The 23119-nt window shown below is 33.4% G+C and overlaps 1 protein-coding gene across 20 annotated transcripts in view; it reads left to right on the forward strand.

The window, feature by feature from the left end:
* The window catches only part of CACNA2D1 (calcium voltage-gated channel auxiliary subunit alpha2delta 1), a 524609-nt gene that overhangs the window by 465037 nt on the left and 36453 nt on the right, over nucleotides 1-23119 (forward strand). For 7 of the 20 annotated variants that reach the window (XR_014067144.1, XR_014067142.1, XR_014067141.1 and 4 more), the window contains 6 exons: nucleotides 217-273; nucleotides 3973-4044; nucleotides 5324-5395; nucleotides 8238-8299; nucleotides 14198-14274; nucleotides 16221-16281. Coding sequence is in view for 16 of the 20 variants with exons in the window: in XM_081535600.1 (XP_081391726.1) it covers nucleotides 217-273; nucleotides 3973-4044; nucleotides 5324-5395; nucleotides 8238-8299; nucleotides 14198-14274; nucleotides 16221-16281 (401 nt within the window). In the remaining 4 variants the exon portion in view is untranslated. Of the gene's footprint in view, nucleotides 1-216; nucleotides 274-3972; nucleotides 4045-5323; nucleotides 5396-8237; nucleotides 8303-14197; nucleotides 14275-15545; nucleotides 15567-16220; nucleotides 16282-23119 lie in introns of all 20 variants that reach the window. The other 13 variants (XM_081535606.1, XM_081535615.1, XM_081535614.1 and 10 more) reach the window with 7 other exon arrangements.

Consider the following 23119-nt stretch of genomic DNA (forward strand, 5'->3'; position numbering starts at 1 on the left):
ATTAGTAATTTTGCTTTAAACAATGTTAAGTAATTTTACTAGCTTTACATATTTTTTCACTAAAAATATTTTTGAACTTTCGTTTATTAACTCATCATGAACTTGATGATACCTGTTTCTGATTGAGGAAATATCTGACCAAAATTGATGATAAGGTAGAACCTTTACCCATGTTGATACGTAGTATGATGAATTACCATCTTTCTGTTGCTTCAGCCTATTGGCATAGGTATACCAACAATTAATTTAAGAAAAAGGAGACCCAATGTTCAGGTAACTGAAGTTAGCAGTGCCTTCAAATTTGCTAAATCAGATTTGCAATCAAGCTTCTTTTCCTAAAAGCATATGATTAATGCCGCCTTTCTTGATATCAAGCTTCCAGAGCATGAGATGGAGATGAGCATCATTTCTCAATAAATTGGAGCAAAAATGTTATTAATGATGGCAGAGGGTATGCATTTGCTGACTAAAGACTGCTAGCAAATTATATAACAATGATAATGATCAAAGTAGTCATAAAATTAAAAGTAGGTTTGTTTTTAAATACTATTGTGAAATCAGTGTCAAATCCATGTAATCCTAACAACTGGTTGTAAAATTAACTTCTAAGTGGAAATAAAAATACAATTCTGATTTCTAATTTCTGTGAATCACACAATTTAAGCAAAAATTTGGGGGGATTTCTAAAAGTATATTAGCGTTAGCAGTTAGAGAAAGTTCACATCACTTAATTAAAAATGTCCAAAATTGCAAAATTAATATTGTCTGAAAAAGTCATTTGCAAAATCTTTCCCCTGGTGGGAAAATAACTTAAGCATTAACACTAAAAATAATCATCATGAAAGGATTCTTCCTATAGTTTAGTAAAGTTTAGTAAGAGCATTTCAAGATTTTGAAGAAAGTTCAGTATGCCTTGAGGTTTTATTTGTAAGCCTATTTCTTTTAAAAAATTGGTGATATTGTAATTGAGAGGTAGTGTGATATTAATGGGTCATTACACTATGAATTTGTAGAACTGAACTCCAGTTTGTTCTACTTATAACCAACACTGTCTCCTTGAGTAGTTCACAAAACCCCATGGTACTTCACTTTCTTCATCTGAAAAGTAGGAAGATTAATAATTATTTCCTATCCTACACAGGATATTCTGAGGAAGTTAAATATAGATATAGATCCCCAGCTCCATCTCCTGAAAATTCTGACTTAATTTGGCCAGGGTTGGGCCCTAGGCTTATGAATAGTTTTAAAGATTCCCAGGGAATTCTAAAGTACAGAGTCTTTGGATTAATAAAAAGTTCAGTTCCCTTCTAGCTCTAAAATTCTGTGACAATCTGAACTTCATGTTGTTGCGTCAGTCTTCGTATCTTTTATGGTTCCTCTACAGTTAAAATTTGTCTTTTCTTGATTTATTAAATTGTTTTATGTTACTCCTCTTGCATGTTTCTTTTTGTGTATTACCTTAAATTATACTCATTGCAGTCATGTGCATTTGAGTGAATTTTTAGTGTTGCAATACTTTCAAATATTGCATGTAAATATTGTGATATAATTTTTTTAAAAAAACAACCTGGAAAATGGTTTAATTTATTTTTGTTTTAAGGAAACTTCAAATGGCAAACTAGCAACCACACAAGACTTCAAAATTTAGAAAATATTTTTTGAACTATGTAGTATTTTTAATAATGCTGTTAATTATTTCAATTTAAAATATAACAACATTACATTCTGCCTTTTATTTTAGTTCCACAAACAATATTAATCATTATATTAGTTGATATTTAAATTTTTCAAATGAGGATTGTTGGATATTTAAAACATCAATTGAAAGTTTTGGGAACGCAGGGACTGGATTCAGTTCTCATGCGTCTCTTGGTACTTTTCGATATGAGTCTGCTTTTGAATTTTTCTGTCACTGTACCTGTGATGAGTCTTTTAAAAAATGGTCAGCCAGATTGCCATATACAAAATACAAGTGATGCATTGACATTTTTCTTTTGTGATTTCCTTTTCCTCTCTGTGTCTTTATATGTTGGATTGGGACATGATCTTCATATTGCCAATTCCTCCTGATAATGCCTCCTCCATGCATGGTGTTTGGGTCTGGTCATGCTATGCATTATCCATTGCATGTAAGATGATATTCTTATTTATGTTTATATTTTATCATTTTATTTTGACTTTGTTTTGCAGTGAGTTAAAATTGTCATGCTGATAGGGTGTTTGTATAAAGATAATTTATTTCATATGACTTTAAGTAAGAAATTTAGAATAACATTGTCAAATTAAGAGTCTCCTTTTGATAGAAATGTGCTCAATTTCATATTTTAAGCAAAGGACTAGAATTATTTTCAAGGCTGATTTTTATTTTCTTCTTCTGAAACATGTTACTCTGCAAAAGAGTATTTACTTCTGAGCCAGTAAAATGCTGCCTAAACAAAAATCAGGATTTTAATCTGTTGAACAATCCAACACTTATTTTCAATATTCTAGAACCTTCTGAATTTAGATATCAGTTTCATAAGCAGTGAAATTTTTTTTTAATTGAAGTGCCAGGCACAGTTTTTTTTCTTTAAGAATTTCCATTCATCAAAACCCATAGGAATGATATGTTTTTCATTATTTAAATGAAATTACTCCCTAAAGGCATTTCCGTCATAATTATAAAATGAATACATGCTACGTATATTGTGTTATTCAGCATTTGATATAAATATTTAACTTTAATACATTTCATTTTTGGCATTGTCTTTGGTAGTCAGCAGTTGTAAAACAGTGTCTAAAATAATAGTGATTCAAATATATTTTGGAAGAGCCTTTGAGGCTGTAATTTTTTAAATTCCAGTGACCTTGCACTAATATGCCATAATTTGTGTTTATTACTTCTATCTAATTAGTTATAATATATTGATGGTACCTAATTTAGTAAATATTAAAGTCTAGTTTCTAAACTTTTAATGTTGTAAAATTATAGACATGTATTATGATTTTATATTCTAGTGAACTTTGAAATTCTACTATGACATGTTGCATTACTAGTGTTACAAGAGAATAGTATATGTTTATTTATCAAATATTTTGATTTCCTTACTTTATGATTAAGAAAATTTTTAAATGTCACCTGAGGTCAGTATACCAGGTTAACACTTTCGTTTGAGATATTTATAAAAATAAATAATCTGCTTGTTTCATAGTGAATTTATTTCTTATTACACACTAGCAAGAAGTAGCAGTAGGACATGTCAAGCAGGAAAACAGTGAACCTGTGGGTTATTTTTCAAGTTAGACTTCTACAGCTGATCTTTATTAGAACCCTTATGACTTGATCATAAATTTTATCTTTAAAATTGATAACAATTATTATTTATAATGTTAATAATTACATTATTAAAATTTTAAATTTCTGAGATTCAAATACATGATCAGCTTGCATCTTTGCCTTATGCATTTTAAGATGGAAAAATAAATTTAGAAGCGTTTGTTTTGTTAAGCAAATTCAAACATTTTAAAAATATTTTCCCTCGTGTAATTTCTTATTTTTTATGGAATACAAATAATGTATATTACTTACATGTTGCTTTTGTTTTATTGCCAAATATATTATCCAAATGGCTATATTTTGCTCCTTTCACATCCTGATTAAAGAAAAAACACTGTAAGTGAATCTTCAGAAGTCATATTCCCACAGGATTTATGATTATAAATGTCCCATCTAACACAGGACTCAAAATATAAGTATCTTCAGTTGGTGATTAATCAAAATTTGCCACAATTAAGGCTCAAATTCCTAGCCTACTTATTATTACTTTAAAATATATATGAAAGAATCTACATTTATACAATTATTTAGTCAGCTTTTTCATATATCTTAGGTAAGTAACTTATATGGAATTAATTCTATATTTAAATATCCCTTGAATTATTCTCTATACAGCAGTTTACAATGTCATATATGCTTAATTGTTCTCTGTGTAGAACCCCAAATCTCAGGAGCCAGTAACTTTGGATTTCCTTGATGCAGAATTAGAGAACGATATTAAAGTGGAGGTAAGTGCAGTCGGCGTGAACAACACCCTCCCATCAGATGCTGGGATTCTTCCAGTCCACAGAATTTGTTGAGCAGTTTCATTGTGTTGGTTCTCTCTTTGAACTGTATACACAAAGATGACTGTTTTTCGTCTTTAAAAATTTCCAGATCCTAGGCTCTCTCATCCGAAAGATCATATGAAAAGAAATAAATATTTAAAATTGGGTGTGACCTTAGTTTTTCCTTTCTTTCTCCTTCCACAGGTAGAGTTATGTATTTCAATAAAAATATAACTTGTAAATTTCAATTAAAAAAACATAGGGAGGAGCATGTTGCCATAGAATTGAAAGAAAATTTTCAGAGAATTTAACCACTCAATAAGCAACATGAGGAAAGCTGCCATGTTTTTCTTAGTACTCTATTGTCAGAAAATTTCTATTTTATTTCAAAACCAACATTGCATGCCACTTCCTCTGAGGGGACCTTCCATAATAATAAAGTGAAAAGTGAAAGTGTTAGTCACTCAGTCGTGTCCAACTCTTTGCAACCCTATGGACTATAGCCCACAGGCTGCTCTGTCCGTGGGATTCTCCAGGCAAGAATACTGGAGTGGGTTGCCATTTCCTTCTCCATGGCATCTTCCCAACCCAAGTATTGAACCCAGGTCTCCTGCATTGCAGGCAGATTCTTTACCATGTGAGCTACCAGGCAAGCCCTCCATAATAATAAAGATAATTATTAATAATAACACTTATTGAGTATGTGATATGTTTCAGTCATGGCTTTTCAAGAGCTTCTGAAATAGGTACATTGTTTGTGTTGTTATTACTACTATTACTATTATATCTGTTGTACTTACGATCTATTTGAGGTACAAGAAGTTACACAACTTATCTCCAGTTACTCAGCTATTAATAGTAAGTACCAGAACCAGATTTTGAACCCGACTCTCATGCTCCAGAGCGGACATTTCTAAGATTCTTTCAAGTGGATTAACTCTGTCTCTTATCTCTTCAAAGACTCTCGTATTTCTTTTACAGTTTGTCACACATTTGTACTTGCTTTCCACATTTTACACATTTACTCCCTCAGTGTAGAACAATAAAATCTATTTATTATAATTACCTTAGACTGAGGCATAGTGCTGGAATATTTTAGGTAAACAATGAATATCTGTTGTAAAGTGTTCTGACAGGATAACCTAAAATAACAATAATGCAGTAACTTTTAAAAGAATATTTCCAAACTTGGTTGGTTTGTTGAGTGTCTGCATAAAGTAACTGTTTCAATTTCCCTTAGATTCGAAATAAAATGATAGATGGAGAAAGTGGAGAAAAAACATTCAGGACTCTTGTTAAATCTCAAGATGAGGTAAGAATTAAGCCAGATTTATTCTTGAATAAAATGTATATATTAATAATAATAATTGACATTAGTGGTCCGTCTGATCTAGTAAAGCAATATTTATTTATCAAACAGAGATGTTTCTAGTAAACATTTATTTAAAGCACTGTTTGCTGGAGGGATATTTTCAGTAAGATTTTTAAATCTGAAACTTTTATAAAATAATCTTGCTATAGGTTTCTTAATGTATTCTTACATCACTAATAATATATTCTTGAAAATTAATTTTGTAAAATTTGATTGAAGTATAGTTGATTTACAATATCATATAAGTTTCAAGTATATAGCATAGTGTTTAGCTATACATACATATACATACATACATATATATTCTTTTTAGATACTTTTCCTTTATAGGTTATTACATAATATTGAATATAATTCCCTGTGCTCTACAGTAGGTCCTTGTTGGTTTTCAAAAATTGTATTTTATGTCTCCAGTTTTTCTATCACAATAAGAAATAGAACACACAATATAATGTCCTGCCATGTTCTATTAGGCCATTTCAGTCATACAATTTGAAGTTAGTACTTAATAGCTGTATGTTTTGTATGGCTTGTGCATGCAGATGTTTTAATTGTTGAGTTCTATATATTAATTTTTTTTGTTTCTTGTTTACTTGTTTCTGGCTTGATTTATTTTCTTTTACTATTTCTGTATGATTGCCCTGCATTTAAATCTGAAATGAAATTGAGAAAACATAGCTACCACCATAAAGTCACTGGTACAACTATGTAATGCTTGTATTATTTTATAATGACATTGGAAAATTCCTTGTGTATTGAAAGTGTGTCTATCCATTATCAGTCACATGGGGATATGTGTTTGTATATTTGGGTATTTGAAAAATACATGGAACCCACAAGCTTTTGAGTCTAGAAATTTAATTTAAGCTTTTATGTATAATTTATGTCTTGTTTCCTCATAATTTCATCCATTGTAAGTGTAACAATTCTCCTGAGTTTTCTAAATCCATTTTAAGTGTAACAAATCTGAATCTGAATCAGCAGAATTTTTTCCCTAAGATGAAGCCAGGATCCAAACATAGTACTTCATTAGCACCTGCCCTTTCTCACTTTAATCAAGAGTCCCTATTACCAGAACACAAGGGCGTATACATCAGTGTCAGTCTTGGAATTTGAAATGTTTTGTTGAAATGTCAGCTCTGTTTACTTAGACTTTAGCCATACTATTTAGACCCTCACTTTTCTGAGAAAAGAGGTAAACCATTCAGCAATTCTGCCAACTTCTCTCTGTTGATCCGCCAAAAAAAAACTCTTTGACCTGTACCTTCTTTTTTTCAACTTATAAGTCAGTTTTGTTTCTATTAAATCACTTTTTTATTTTTCTCCTCCAATTTACTGCAAATTCTTTTTTTTGACCAATATCCCCCCATAGACTTTTCATATTGATAACCTCGAAGAAAGTGGTGTCTTGTGTCTTTATTTCTCTAATCTGATACTGTTTTTGATATTCTTTTTTTTTATAACTTGTGGAACAATACTAGTTTGCCCTGGTTTTTTAGGAGTAGTAGTAAATGTGTAAACATTATTTTTTTTTAATTCTTTTAGGAATTTTATGAGTCCAGAAACTTCCCATGCACTTCCTGTCCTCTCTCCATCTTCCACACACATAAATAAAGCCATGGGGATATTTGATGTATAAAACAACATTGTGTAGTTGTTATAAAATGAACTTGGAATCATGCATTTTCCTTCATCCCGCCAGTTAAAGTCCTCTTGAAGATTCATTTTCCAAATAAGTAAATTGTGGAAAAGAATAGTATTTCGTTTACTCCATGGGGTTGATTAAATGAGACAAGGATTGTAAATGTTTTGTATATTGCCTAATATCAAGTAATAACTTTAGTGAATATTATTGTTCTGCTGAGGATGATGACACTGGAGATAACTGAAAATATTAAAAGATGCATATGTATCATCACTGAATCTAATGGAAGAAGGAATGATAATTTCTTTACTACCCTTCAATAGCTACATAAGAAAGATTCAATATCTATGAAGTCATTTAGCTCTTTCTTCCTTTCCCTGGTGCATATAGTTGTTTTTCTAACCTTCAATAATATTAAGTAATTAGTATCTAAGATAAATACTATAGTAATAGCTTAATAAGAACTGCTACTGCTAATCCTGCTGTTTAGTCGCTCAGTTGTGTCTAACTCTTTGCGAACTTATGAACTGTAGTCTGCCAGGCTCCTCTGTCCATGGGATTCTCCAGGCAAGAATACTGGAGTGGGTGGTCATTTCCTTCTCTAGGGGATCTTCCTGAACCAGGGATGGTACCTGTGTCTCCTGCGTGGCAGGCAGATGTTTACCACTGAGCCACATGGGAAGCCCTTAATCAGAAGAGTAATATGCTAATCATACATTTGGATCTAGACACTGCATTAAATTCCTGATATTACCAATTTATCTTAAACATTCTCTACTATGGAAATACCTGAGTGCTATGTAATATTTCAATCATGTTTCATTACTAAAATTTATTTTTTAAGAAATGTTTTTAAAGTGTTGAGGTTAATAATTTGGCATAAACTACTAATTTTAAATTAAAATTTTCCACTTAAATGTCCTCAAAATTTATCATGTGGGTACTTTTTTTTCCCTAAAATTTTGCTTTACACACACACATAACAAAATAAATAATTATAAAGTGGAATAGATCAGACATTTGTGAAGAAGGGTATTGAATCACCACTGAATTTATAAATAGAGCCTAATGTTCTACTGTTCTTATAAATTAACATAGGATAAAAAGTGATCATAATCAAGTCCAACTCTTTTTTAGAGATATATTGACAAAGGAAACAGGACATATACATGGACTCCTGTCAATGGCACAGATTACAGGTAATTAACCATATTTATATGTGTGCTTATAAAAGAATATTCAGTTCAGTGTCTTTCACCTATTTTTAGTATCTGTTTTTCCAGTGGATGAATATTGTTTTTATATATTCTCAAGCTGTTCTTAATGTAATTAAAATAGAAATATTATCCTTTCCAACATTAAAATGCATTAAAGTTATACATTATTATTTTCAAAATGGATAAGATGAGGAAAAGCTAGAAATATAAAATTTAGAAATGAAAATTTGTATGATATACATATATTTGATATTTTGTATATTTTAGTAAAAGTTGACAAAATCCCCTTACTTTGTAGTCTTGACCTCCACTGACTTCCTCATTTAAATTGTTGTGTAGTTTACAGTATTTAAATTTAGGTTGCAAATTAATTTAAAACTTATCACATCATCATATAATCTGATATAAAATGCTCAACTGATATAATTTAACCCCATGAGTAGAAATTCTGTAATATACTGATTCTTCCAGTTGACTGGACTTTGAAAAACTAGACAGACTAATACCCTAAAAGTTCTTGGAAATTCTTCATTCTTCAACACTTGCTGAGCATTTTCTGTGCTTGCTCTAACTTTAAAGTCACCTCTTTCCCTTGTGGTCCTGCTTCCTACAGCCTCGTAATACTGAAGCTGATAGGATTATGTCCTTCTTCTTATCCATTCTCTCTTCCTCCTCCTTCACATCCCACCTTTGGATCTCATGTCACCAGACAATACCCCCTACCATTCCTCCCTTTAAATAATCATCCCCTTCTCATTTCAGGAATTTTGATTCCTGGGCTGGTTGCCACCCTCTCCTCCATTCACGTGGATCACTGTTTCTCAAACTATTTGGGACATACCCACAGTTATATAAAACAAAAATTATTTACTAAAATAAACACTAAAAGATGAAAAGTCAAGTATACAACAATTTTTATTGGATTTCATAGACATAAAATTAGTCTGTCAGATTACTGTAAAATTGTCTAAATGCTTACTCTCATTTTCTATACCTAACTAATCATGACCTGGTAATGGGTAGTTTGCAAATGGGCCAGGTTCCCTGGACATACTTTAAATACCACTAGCATAGATGATTTTTCTGGTGCCCGAACTCGCAGTTTTTCTGTCTCCTCCTCTCTGATGATCTTGTCAATCCCCAGTCTTAGCTACCTGCTTCAAAGTCATGTCCTGCAACTCTAACATTCAGACTGAAAGTCCTTCATAGTCTTAATTTGAGATTTTTTTTTTAATCCAACTGTCAGATGACTATATTTTAGCTTTCCATCTCCTCCTTCTGATAGCCCAACTGCAGCAATCCTTTGACTCAGTTGAGACCTGAAATCTATCAACTCCTGAGACCTTTCATTGTCTTTGCCTTCCTCATGTGTATGTACCTGTTATTTCAGCATAAATTCATTGTATCTTATTACGTTCACTCTCTTATATTAATGCCATCAACTTGTACTCAAGTATGGCAAAGAGTAGTTTGGCCAATTTCAATCCTAGTTAAATTATTACCAGTACCACACAACATCTGCACAGCTACAGACGGGAAAAATAAAATATTCCTTGACTGATAACGTCTAAAACCTCTAAACCTCAAGTAGGTTTCAGGGGTGCCTGCTGATCTCAATAGTCCAATAAATTTAGGAGGCTTCTAGATGACTTTTGATAGCTTCACTCCTCAAACCCATCTCTTTCCCATCCATTTTCTCTGTTGATCTGAACCTCTATTTTTCTCAGTGAAATAGGAAGCAATCAAAAGAGACCTTCTACCACCTTAGAACATAACTACTTGCATCTATTTCTCCATCTCTTATCACTATTTCTTTTCACAACACAAGAGTCATATTTCACAAGAGTCATTGTATTAATACTTGAGTTGTATTGTTTCATTTCTCTATCCACAATACTCCAATAATTTGCTGTCTTAATATCTATAAAATCTAAGGTTTGCCACAGCCATTAGAAGCCTTATAGCATATGACTTCATTTACCATCAGTTCTCTGAAGTTGTCGTCTCAGATTCTTCCCTGAACCACCTTCATCTCCACCCTCCTTGCTGCCCCTCATAAATCTGGAACCACTCTGCCTCAGGACTTTTGCACCTGAACTTATTTCTCCCTAGAATGTAAAGTGCCTCATCATTTCACATTATATATATGTATGTACACATACACACATATATATGAAGCATATATAAATAAATTTATTTCTACTGTTTATTTTTTGTCTCCCCCTCACTATTAAGTTCTAAGAAAGCAACATCCTAAGACTGTTAAATTCTGAGATTCTAAGATTGTTGCCTGCTTCATTTACTTTTGAATCCTCAAATTATAAGACAGGGGCACACAGTAGACATTCTATATATCTTGAGACAGTTAAATATTTAGATTTTCAACTTGTTTCTTTCTGTCAAATTCAAATAATAGTGTCCAAACTTCCATTGAAACATTCAAATATGAAGGATTCTTTGACTAAATATTAATGTATGATTAATATGTAGCCTAATTAATATGCTGTGGTGGACTCAACCATTCACTTCCTAATAAAACCAAACTATATTCCTCCTGCCTCTGCCACAGAGCACACACCTAACTTTGCCGGAGAATCTAGAGTGCTGGGATTCTGTTAAAGCTGTAATATTATCACAGGGGACCATTGCCTTTTATGTTGCTAGGATTGGCAAGCAGACTCAAATCTAGAAGAGGAGCTCATGGATAGTAATGTCATGATACACCACTACATGCCAATATTTCTCCATTGTTTTAGTTTTTCACATAATTTGGAATCTACTGAAAAATACCGGTATGACTATTTTACTTGTATGTATCTCTTGATTTCTCTCATTGCTATTAGGCATTTCTTTATACATATACCATCTTTATGTATCAGTATATACATAGGTCATTTTTTTCCTTCCTCTTCCATGGTTATTGCCAGCTTGATTTTATGGATAAACTTGACAAAGGGTGTGATAGCCAAGAGGAAATCTGGGAGTCCTGTCTCTTTAGAGATGACTTCATGATAGGAATGTGCTCTTTGCCTCTGTTGGTTATACAAATAAATTCCAAGTTAGAAAAATGGTTTCTTTTTGACCCTGACAGTGAGTCATTCTGATGGTTGGTCCTAATGCAGTCATAATTACACTCTGGGGGAATTATAAATTATTATCCTTAAATGTTTTTAATAATTTCACAAATGTCTCTGATATTCCTCCCCTTCCCCTCCCACCCCCAGTCATAACTCAGGTAACCAGATTAATGTTCTTTTCTTCAGTTCTGAGTATTTCTCTCCTTGTTCACAGAACTTTAGTCTCTTCCCATTTTCATTCAAGTTCAGACTTACAAGCTTGAAATTCACATCACGCATCTCTAGCCTCACCTTTCTGCCCTGTCATTTCCCCACTATCCTCCCCACAGTAACCACTATTCTCTGAACAAGCCTCAACTTCATCATCTTTGCATGTTTTCTTCACACAGTCCCTTCACAAATCTATAGCTTTAGGACAGATTAAACTTATTTTCATTGTTAAGTACTCCCTTGAATCTCTGTACAAAGAAATTCACAAATAACAAAGTAGAACAAAACGTTACATCTAAATTGAAAAAAATGGAAGTGTTTTTGTGTAATGTATGAGATATCAAATTTTACTTAGTGATTTCTCTCTCCTTAAGCTTTGATATAACTTAATATAACATATTTTGAAGTATAGAAATCATTTTAGTAGAATATTTTTAATGAAGAGTGATTTTATGGTGATATAAATGATGGAATAGAAAAGTGTGTTATATTCCATTTAACTAAGTTAACCATGTTTATGGGAGTTGCAAAAATATTGCTTGGGCTGTACCATCCATCTGGTGGCCACCGCCTGTATTAGATTCTAATCCCTTGGAGAAAATAAAACAGCCTTAGTCTATTGGTTTTATATGGAGAAAGACAACAAAGACTGCATACGGCAGCATCATTGACTTGGAATGTTGATTGAAGATCTTATTTGCTATAGGTTGAAAAAATAACTATTGCCTCAAGACAAAAAATCATTATGTGTAACTATGTTTCTATCAAATAAAGTATAGATATTATTCATAATAGCAACCTGAGACTTGCAGGCCAATAAAATATACATTTGATATGTCAATTTTACAATTTCTACTGTGTTCCTCACGGGTTTCCACACTGATTTTGTGGTACGTGAGATGTAACCCAAGCTTGCAGTGTGACACTGAAGCAGCCACATGATACATTGTTGTCAGTTTTAATGTGAAGTTTCTCTTAGTAATAAATGCTGATGGGGCATAAAAATGTCCTAATTTCCCTTGAGAGGAATTTGTGGGAGACAATCTTCAAATGCTCACTAATTCTGTGCTACATTTTATAAATGGCAAGTGAATCATGAAAGGTCATCTTACTTTCAGACTAATTGCACTGTTTTGTTTTTTTTTATTTTAATCTCTTCTTCTACTTTAAAAGAAGTTACCTTTAAAATGAATGTAGAGATTTTCATTAGATCTACATAACATTTTGTTTCTCTGACCTTTACCCATAAGGGAAGTCTATGAATTACTTAATGATGGAGAAAGATTTGGGAATTGGAGGTAACAAGCATCCAATTATTTTACTATCTTGACTGCATAATTAAATTGTAGCAAATCAGCCCTTGCTTTTTTCCTCTTCATGGAATGAATTTTTAACATATATTTATAAGAAGAAAAACCTGGAATTTTATATTTTGTCCTGTTCAATATTGTTCATTAAAAATGCATAATGGGGTTACAGTTTGGGTATCTGTATTCAGAACCTGGGAAACATGAGGCTTGAGCGATGTAAAAGATGATCTTCTACACTACCTAGAAATACTCAGAAGCCTAGAAATGGACACATTTTTCTGTGCATTGCTAAATTTGGGGTTAAATTGTAAAAATGACTCTGAACAACTCAATTGGTCACTTTAATCAAGCATCACTTTTTAAAAATTTTAAAATAACAGTTTAATTGGGAATCTTAAGAGATTACTTCATTTAATTTGTACAGTCATATTAAGACAAGGTTGGATGACAGGCTTGACAGTCTTTGTGTCTAAAATGTTCTGAATCTTGCTTAAGATTTGCACTGGAGATTTCCTTCAATGTGTACATCTACCATAAGAGTAGAGTAGCTCCATGGCTCTTGTAAACTATAAAAATCACGATGTTTCTCCTATTGTACCTAATAACAATCTATGAAATGATATGGGATATCCGCAGTTAATGAACTTGAAATAAATACAGTTACACTGTTGGGTAAGAACCAATGGGATGAGCAAAGGAATCCGAATTTCCCCTTCAAAAGACACGCGGGAAATTGCAAAGAGATGAGTTCTATAATAGTAGGTATTTAATCCTTCAAAAGAAAATATTTCAAATGATTTTATGCATTGTATAATACTAATAATACTTCTTACATTTGTTATTGTTAATAGTGTACATTTGCTAGCAAGCACTGTAACGTTATGTATAATTCATTAGGGAGGGTATAGCCAATGTGCATGATGTAATTACTTTGCCTAAACATATCCCTACTCTTCGATTTTTTTTCACAAAGTATTTTAATATACTTTTCTGGAAATATAGTATCCATGACATTTTCTTCAGCTAATTTATGGGCACCCTTAGTACCTAATTTTCCCTGTGTCTATTCTGATTCCCTACAATGTAGTGTACTGGATAACTCTGGATGGCAAGACAAATTAAGTACCTTATTTGCTGAAAGCATTTTCCTGTCAAAGTAATGTCTTTTCCTTCCCATGAGGAAGATCTTTGGATTTCCCATGAACTTGATGTGTCTTTTTTTTTTTTAAGTTATGTTTCATTTTTGTTTGTTTGTGTTTATGCTTCTCTTGTTTCTATTGCAGTTTGGCCTTGGTATTACCAACCTACAGTTTTTACTATATAAAAGCCAAAATAGAAGAGACAATAACTCAGGCCAGATGTAAGTACTGTGAAAGTGACTTCAGGGTCTATTTGTTATCTCCTAGTACCAGAGGTTTAAATACGTCTAGACTTTTGAATACCCAAGGCTTTTATACCTTTTAGTAGGTGTTATTACCAAATCAATAGCAATGATTCTAACCCATTCCAAACATGCAAGGAACAAGAAATATTCTACATGGATAGAATATGAGCAGGTACTCCAGTCACACTGGCAGTCCCCACCACTCTCCCCTGCCTTGCTTTGTGCTCATAGAATCATTGCAGTGCTGTGTCCTCTGTTGCTGTTGTTTTAAGGGTCTGCTAACTGGCGCAAAATGTTTCACATAGTCTCTACTCATGGCACTTTGCTAGTAAAGTTTCTTCTTTTTTTCCTTTCTTTTCTTCTTGTTTTTGCATTCAGCAAAAGTGATATGCTCCACATCTGCGACATTGTTTGAATAAATTGCACTGGTCTTTGGCTTTGGTTTAGCAATTAACTCCCTTCTAATGATCCAAATTAATGTCTTCAGTAACCTAAATGGATTAGTTTTTTTTAAAAAACATCATTTGGAATGTGGAGTAATTATTAACACTAGCGCATATTTCAAGTCATTATTAATCTTTATTTTGTTTTGGGTGACTAGATTTAGCAAGGTAAAATGACCATCATATCCTTTACATATCACTCAATTATTCCTGACCACCAAAATTTTTCCTGTTATGATAAAGTAAAATATATATATGTATATACTTTTTATATCTGACCTTACATAAACTGCAATTTCTTTTGTTTCTATGTCAGTTCTTTTTTTGCTCTCTGTAGTCCTAGTTCTCATTGTAAATTGTGGTAATTTAGACATTTATATTTCTACTTTCACTTGATAGATAGATATGATGGTCTTTTAACAACCACTGACTTTGCATGAGCTAGTTCTTCACTTGATAAATGAGGGGATGATTAGTGGGTCTTTGATGATTGGTAAATGCTTCTGTGTATAGGCTAGCATCGTTGGGATTGCACTTGATTAGCCACTTTGCAAAATAGACCCTTGAAATAACCACAGTACAGAGAGGGTGCTCTAGTAGTAATTGACAGGACATACTTTCCAGTCTTCAAAAATATGTGTCTTGTTTTTCCAGAACTACAGCTGTACATAAATAAACCTTTGATCTATGCACAATATTTTTATTCAAGAAAGTCATTGAATAAAATATTGTTTGTGACCCCCTTTGCTTTACCCTCTTTTTTTTTTTGTTTCCCTGCTTTCTCTTTCTGATGGATTTTCACAGCCAAAAAGGGCAGAATGAAGGGCAAGTATTTTCTTGTTGCTCAATTTCTTTTTGTTTAGTACACTTGACATTTCCACTGATATTTCCATTCCTATTGGATATTATCCTCTGTGCTTCTCATTTGCTAGATTTTCCTCCATGATCACTCAGACCTTAGTAGCAGAAAAGGGGGAAAGAATACGCTTGTGTTTTCATATATAACCTGTTTTACTTTCTGGTTTTTTCCTGAACTTAGATACTTGTGTATTTATCCTTCCACTTACTAATTCATATTAATATGAAGAATGCCGTTAATTCACTAGGGCATTAATGGGTTTATTGAAATCATTTTATTATAATATTGGTAAAATATTTATGTTGATATTTTAAATTAATACCTCTGGTGTAATGCTGACCTAAGTTGCTTTTTAAAGGATATCTTGGTTACGGTAGGGTTAGTTAGTAAATGGGAAAATTATAGACCAAGCATTGTCTTTGATATAACCATTGTAATCCATGTTATGAAATTAAAATTGATTCTATTACTGTGAAGTATTGGGGAATCTTTATGTGTTTCAATTTAGGATTAAAGTCTATGTTTTTCCTTATTAGGTTATCTTTCTAATGCCTTATTGACATCACATCTCAGGATGCATATTCTGATTGTTATTTAACCCTATAATATTATGTTTGCAGATTCAGAAACTCTGAAACCAGATAATTTTGAAGAATCTGGCTATACGTTCATAGCACCAAGGTAGGTTTTGTTTTCTTTTTTAAGGCTCACTGTGGATGTATAGGCCTTCAAGAATATGTCAGAGTTGGGGGTCAAGACTGCTCTGAGTTATGCCATGTCAAATTATGGAACCAAAGGAAACAATAAGTTTAAAACTGAAGGAGAATTCTGTTCATTCATTCATTCACCCATTCAGGTACTTAGCAGCTGCATTGTGCTAAACAGTATGCCGACTTGGGGATCCAGTGGTAACTAAGACAGATGGAGGTTCTGTTTTGTTGGAGGCAACAGTGTATTCAACAAAAATGAAGAGTTGTGTATTTGCATTTGTGACTATGTATGCACATACAGCTCTGTATACATCTACACATACAGATAGATATGTACAGATATATACATGTATGTGTGTGTATACACAAAAGAATGTGTATACCTCAGAGCATCATGCTTTATTGATTTAACACAAATTTTGGGAAAATATATTTTAATATAGTGAGATTTTCTGACATAATTTTTAAGATGAGCATTCTTTTTCCTCCTACACAATTTTACTTCTCTTTCATATAATCCCCCTTCCCTATCTCTGTACGTCTTCATCTCTACCTTTATTTTCATTTAATTATTTGGGACTCCATTCATGAATCCAAGATTATCCTTTATTTCTATTTCTTTCCTTAGTTTTTGACTCCTAGTCTCTAGCAGACACATGTAATAGTACACATCAACATAATTTCTATTACCCTAGGCTAAATTATTGAAAACTACATTCAGAAGCTTGTAGTATTCACTTCTCTCATTTTTTCCTTCTTAAAGAAATTCCTCTTAGAAGGTTCCTAAAAATTAGTCTCAGTTATTCTTTCATTTTATTTCTGCATAAGCATATCTGAATTTTCTCTTCTTTGAAAATAAGGAATATATACATATATATATATATATATATATACACACACATACATATATATAAAACTTTTTCAGAAATCTGTGTTAACAAAGCATATTCCTGCTTTGTGAGTGACTGCCCTGGAGCACCTTTCTTGCTTGGATTTCCTTCAGTGTGGACACTGCTAATCCCACCGCTTCTGACACTTGCCTCCACTTGCTTGTTGATACACTTTTCCAGTTTTCTCCCTCCCTCCTCAGCTGCATGCTCAGTCTCTTCCATGAGCTTCCCTTCTTGTGCACATCACTCACAAGAGCTGCTGGCCTAGTCCCTCTTATCTTCTTATTGTGCATCAATAGATATACCACAGACTCTCAAGTATTCTATGCTTTGGTTTGGGCTGACAGCTCCCAAGTCTCCAGGATGGTCATATCATCCAGAAACACAATAGACGTAATATGTGGTTTATTGACCTTACGTTAGAAGATCAAACAGTATACCTATTTCTAGACTTCATGTATACCCTACCTATTTCAATATGAGACATTCATGTTTGTGGAACCTGATGGGAATCTCTCTTCAAGGTGCTTCAAATTCATTATCTCCTGAACATTTGTGTTTGGGGAAGCTCTTCTTTCCATGTTGCCTCGGTAACAAAAATACTGTGCTCCCTAAATGCCAGTCTTGAAAGCTGATAAAGAAAGAGAGCAAAGATGTCTAACTTTTGGTCAATCAATAAGTCTTGCCAAGCAGGATTTATCTTATGAGTATCCAGTATGTCTGTCAGACTCTGCTGCTTTTGTTCAGGCCAGTGTCTTCTCTCACCTAAACTAGTAAGCTGCTGCTGCTGCTGCTAAGTCGCTTCAGTCGTGTCCGACTCTGTGCGACCCCATAGACGGCAGCTCACCAGGCTCTGCCGTCCCTGGGATTCTCCAGGCAAGAACACTGGAGTGGGTTGCCATTTCCTTCTCCAATGCATGAAAGGGAAAAGTGAAAGTGAAGTCGCTCAGTCGTGTCCGACTCTTAGCAACCCCATGGACTGCAGCCCACCAGGCTCCTCCATCCATGGGATTTTCCAGGCAAGAGTACTGGAGTGGGGTGCCATTGCCTTCGTAAGGCTGCCTCCTAATTGATCTCCCTGCCTCCAGTATCTCTCCCTTACTTCCTATTTATGTCTCGTTTTTGTAACTAGAGAGAGTTTCTAAACTTTCAATAAAGTTTTGGTTCTCATCTGCTAAATACTAGCCAGTGCTTAGCACTGTCCTCATGATGTTCTGTTCTGCACAGGATGGCTTTCAAATGTTCTGTTACTAGATACCAGTTTCCCAGTGTGGTACCCTATGCTGTAAATCGGGCTGACAAACTGGCCTGCAGACTGCCTGTTTTACACATGAAATTTTACTGGAACATAGCCATGGCCATTTGTTGAGGTATTGTCTCTGGTTGTGACCTGGACCTTTTCAGCTCACTCTCCTACCCTTTAAGAAGCAGTCTACCAACCTCTGCTTTAAAGTCCAGCCACACTAAACTTTTCTTAGTTCCTAAATGCGTTTTATCCTCCTTATGTTAATCTTCTATTCTGGATCAAACACACCCACCACCAGTCCTTTCCAGACTCCAACTTCACAGCTCCTCCACCTGGGAATCTGTTTCCTGTCCTCACTGGACTAGACATCCTTGCTGACTGCTTCACAGAGTCCTATATTTCCCATACTAGAGCACTGGCCACATTTCTTTTTACTTCCTTTCCCCCACCAAGACATGATGGCATCTGTTTGGCTTACCATTCAATATTCAATATCACATCTGCTGCCTGGCACACAGTAGGGGCTTCATAAATATTTGGTGACTGGAGAATCTATAAATATATGAGAAGTATTTTTAAAATCATGTTAATAACGCCTGCAATCTTATAAGCAATTTTTTGCTACAAGTAACTTTGAACAACTAAACTGCTGAAACTAGTTGGAGATGGAAAGCAGAATATTACTATATAGCACAGAGATGAAATGGCATTGAGATACTGAATGTGCTCTGTTGATGAGACTCTCCCTCCATCTCAGATCTGTGATTTTGTCTGGGTAGCTTCTTGACTTATTTTTCTTAATTATTAAATAGCAGACCATGCAGATTGGCTTTTTTGACTTCACCCTTAAACAAGGTAGAAAGCATGGTAAATATCCAGGTTCTCCCAAAGAGGATGAATATATCTCTCAATCCCAATTTGTAGGCAATGGATTTTGTTTAGTTCAGCAAAGATTAGCATATGGACCATTACTGCAGCCTTAGGTATGTTCAGTATCATGGCTGGAAGAGTGGAATTTGCCTGTATATTTAGGGAAGGAGTAAATACCAGAGAAAGAAGGACACATTGTATCTTGTAGGATAAATCAATGAGTGTCTCCCTCAGTTAACATGTTAAGCCTTTTACATGCTATGATTACATTTACCCCTCAGAAGAATATAATAAATTAGTACTATTATTCTATTTCACGGATTAAGAAACAGTTTTAGAGGTGGTAAATAATATGGATTTTGAATCCATTTCCTTGCTACTCTAAGGTATAAATATCGACACTGAATATGTAAATACTTAGGGAATTTCAAAAGAACATCCAGTACAGCTGAGCAAATATTTTTGTAGGCAACATTTCCTGGGAAAGTGGGCATTGAATGTATAGTCAAAGATTTGTGGAAAATAAACTGATAAAAATTAGGAAAAAGAAAAAAAATTGGTGAGGAAAGACAGACATTTATGTTACCCAGGATATCAAGCATATGTTTTTGTCACTGTTATTAATGGGGAACAGTGAAGCAAATTAGAGCAACACTATCAGAGTCTGTTTCCCAGATATTCATTGTCATGGCTGTTACTCAGATTTCCTGCATCTTAGTTTCTTTACTAGCAAAATAGTGCTAACAATTATACCTGTCTTATAGAGTTTTTATAAGCTTTAAATGAGATAATACCACATGTAATATATACTTGTAAGTATATTACTTAAGTAATATATACTTAATATAGTTCTTGGTAAGAGACGAGCTCTAAATAAATATTAGTTATTATTTATGGTTCTAGTAGAGGTAGGAGGAGGAGGGAGTACTATTTAACAAAGAATGTTAAAAAGCAGTTATTTTAAAATAATCTAAAGGCAAAAGCTTGCAAATTTTAGAAGTAGAACCATTTCTGTTTATTCCTAAATAATTGTACTATTTGATCCTTATTAGTACTCAGTTTTAACATTTCCTTCAGTCTTAAGACTACTGGAAAGGAAAGCATTGAGAATACAGATGCATGTAGCATTATTCCTCCCTTTATGAGAATTACCATCAGAGGGATGAAACATGAGTTAATTTTTCTATCTTTGTGGGATAATCAGAAATAAGAAAGCACTTCAAAGATATGTTGGAATGAGAAAGAAAAAGAAGTATGTGAACCCCAGTAGTTAAAGACTAATTTGTGCTGTATGACCTATGCAAGTGAAATAGAATGAGAACAAACAGTATTTTAGAAATAATTTGGCAAATTTCTAATACCAAAGATCTTTTAGTTTCAAAGTAATTTAAGTTATAAATTTCATTTGGTCAGAAACACAAAGTGAGCAAATGAGATTATATAGCTTTCATATCCTGAAGGTATTTTCAGGAAATGGAAATTGGTCAAAACCCATCCAGAGGTTTCTCCATCTTGCTACTGAATCTTTTTTAGAAGAAAAAAAAATCCTCAGAAAAATAATGATCCAAAGCATGTAAACCCGGTCTCTTATAGAAAAACAGAGCATCATAGAACATTTACCAGCAAGTTTTCCAACACATCCTAAGGGGAAGTCAGCAATTGTGGTAACCACAGTATGTTGCCTGTCACAGACTTGCCTAGGGTAGTTCCTCTGGAACATGAAGTGGTGATTATCTTCAATTGTCAAGCTCCCAGCCATGTGCTAAACAATCATTAGGCTAATAGGCAACTGATGGTGATGCTGTCTGTTTAGCCACACATTCACACCTCAGATATTTAAGTCAGGCTATTGCTGCTTAGTGCCTACTGCCTGGTGGATGACTTTCTGTTATTCAGGATCATTTTTATTACTGGACAACTCATTCTTCTGACACAGTCAACACTTTGTTTTCTCACATTTCTGTTGTTTAATTTTTTTACTTCTGCTCCTATCCTAATTCAGCTTCTCTCCTTAATGACAGCTCCAACACTTTCACTGCTTTGCCATTAGAATATATCAACAAGTCAATAATATCTTGAGACTAGTTCAAAATTGGGTATAACCCAGCCAGTGAGGATAAAAACAAAAGCAAAACATTATGACATTGTCTAAATTAATTGTTTAGAACAGCCTTGTGTTGATAGAGGTTGAACCTGCTTTTGGTTTGAAGCTTTGTGGGTATAAAAGCTCATGAAGTAGAAGTTTAAAACACATTGTATATTGTGTTAAAACACTAATTTGGGATCTGAAAACTGGCTTCACCTCCGGGCATGACCATTTGCCGGTTAGGTGCCTTTGGATAAATCTTTTTACATCTTTGAATCTCAGTTTCCTCACCATTATAATATTAAATTATCTCCTGGTAAAGTTATTTTTAGAATTAAATGAGCAAAGATAATTTTAGAAATGCCTTTTAAATAATAACATGGAATTTTAAATGATTTTTATTAATAATTATTTTATTTAGTCTTTCTACATTTTACTTAATCCTTCTAAAATCTTGCTATCAGCCTCTAATTCTGAGAGATGCTACTTCAATATATTGGCCTTTCGACTTGCAGGCTAGTGTTATTTCCCAAAAGGCATAACATTGTGGGAAGAAGTTGATTTTAGCTCTGTCAAAGACTGAGTATTAATTATGAAAACTTTTTAAGCCTTGCCTCCAAACTAAAATTTTCGGTGAACCAAGAAGTTACGACATTCTGTTGCTCTCTGCTCCCTGAGGCTTTGTGTTTTAGATCATGGGCTTGCATCTGAAAATTTTTACTTTTTAATTGCATTTTTGTCTTGAATATTTGATTGTTTAGCCTGTTAGTTGTATTAACCTAGTTATTATGATTGCAGTCGTCTTATATTTATGGGACCTTACATTTATTCTGAATTTTCAAAGCACTTACTTAGGACAGCAGTTTTCAAAGCATGAAGCCCTATGGTTTCCAAACACTCTTTCCAAGAATTCACAAGGACAAAGCTATTTTCCTAACAGTGTTAAATGGCATTTGTCTTTTTCATCATATTGATATTTGTACTGTGATAGTACAAAAGCAATGGTGAGCTGTTACCACATTGGGAATCAAGGCAGTTGTACTAAAGTGTACTGGTAGTCACTTAATCTTCAATGCAAGACACCCACATTGCAGAAAAAGCCAGTGTCACTTTAAAATATCCTTGAGCATGTATCTTTTAATACTCTGAATAAAGAAAATGGAAATTTACTGTATACTAGAGTAACTTGGCTGTCTCCAAAATAAAGAAAGAAAGAAAGAAAAGCACTTGTGTGATTGTTTGAATTGAGAGATAAAATAGGAGCATCTTGATTTTTTTCATGAAATGTTTTATTAGAAAGAAGGAATGACAGATGAAGTATGGTTATTCAGACTTGGGATGGCAGGTATTTGCTCAAAAATCCATTAAGCGAGCCTTTTACTTTGACGAATACAACCGAAAGTAATTGTTCCCAATGACAAAATCTGAACTTTAAAACAGAAGTTAGAATTTTAAGAAAGCTATACTTATTACTATAAGCAGGACTGCTTTGCAGTAATTATAGACTTATCTAATGAGATCAGTGATATAATTTATGAATGTGAATTTTCAGTATAGTATAATGAAATGTGTCATTGTTTGAAAGATCTACATTATTCACATTTTCCAAATAACCAATTGATGATGTGAGAAAATCATGGGTGGGTGAAAGAGTCACTCAGAATATAAGATGGTGCATTGAATTTTAATATAACAGGATAGAAAAGTTCATTGGTAT

Source organism: Giraffa tippelskirchi, chromosome 10 (genome assembly GCF_054371585.1).
Source record: "Giraffa tippelskirchi isolate mGirTip1 chromosome 10, T2T-mGirTip1v1.2.pri, whole genome shotgun sequence".
In the NCBI taxonomy this organism is placed as follows: Eukaryota; Metazoa; Chordata; class Mammalia; order Artiodactyla; family Giraffidae; genus Giraffa; species Giraffa tippelskirchi.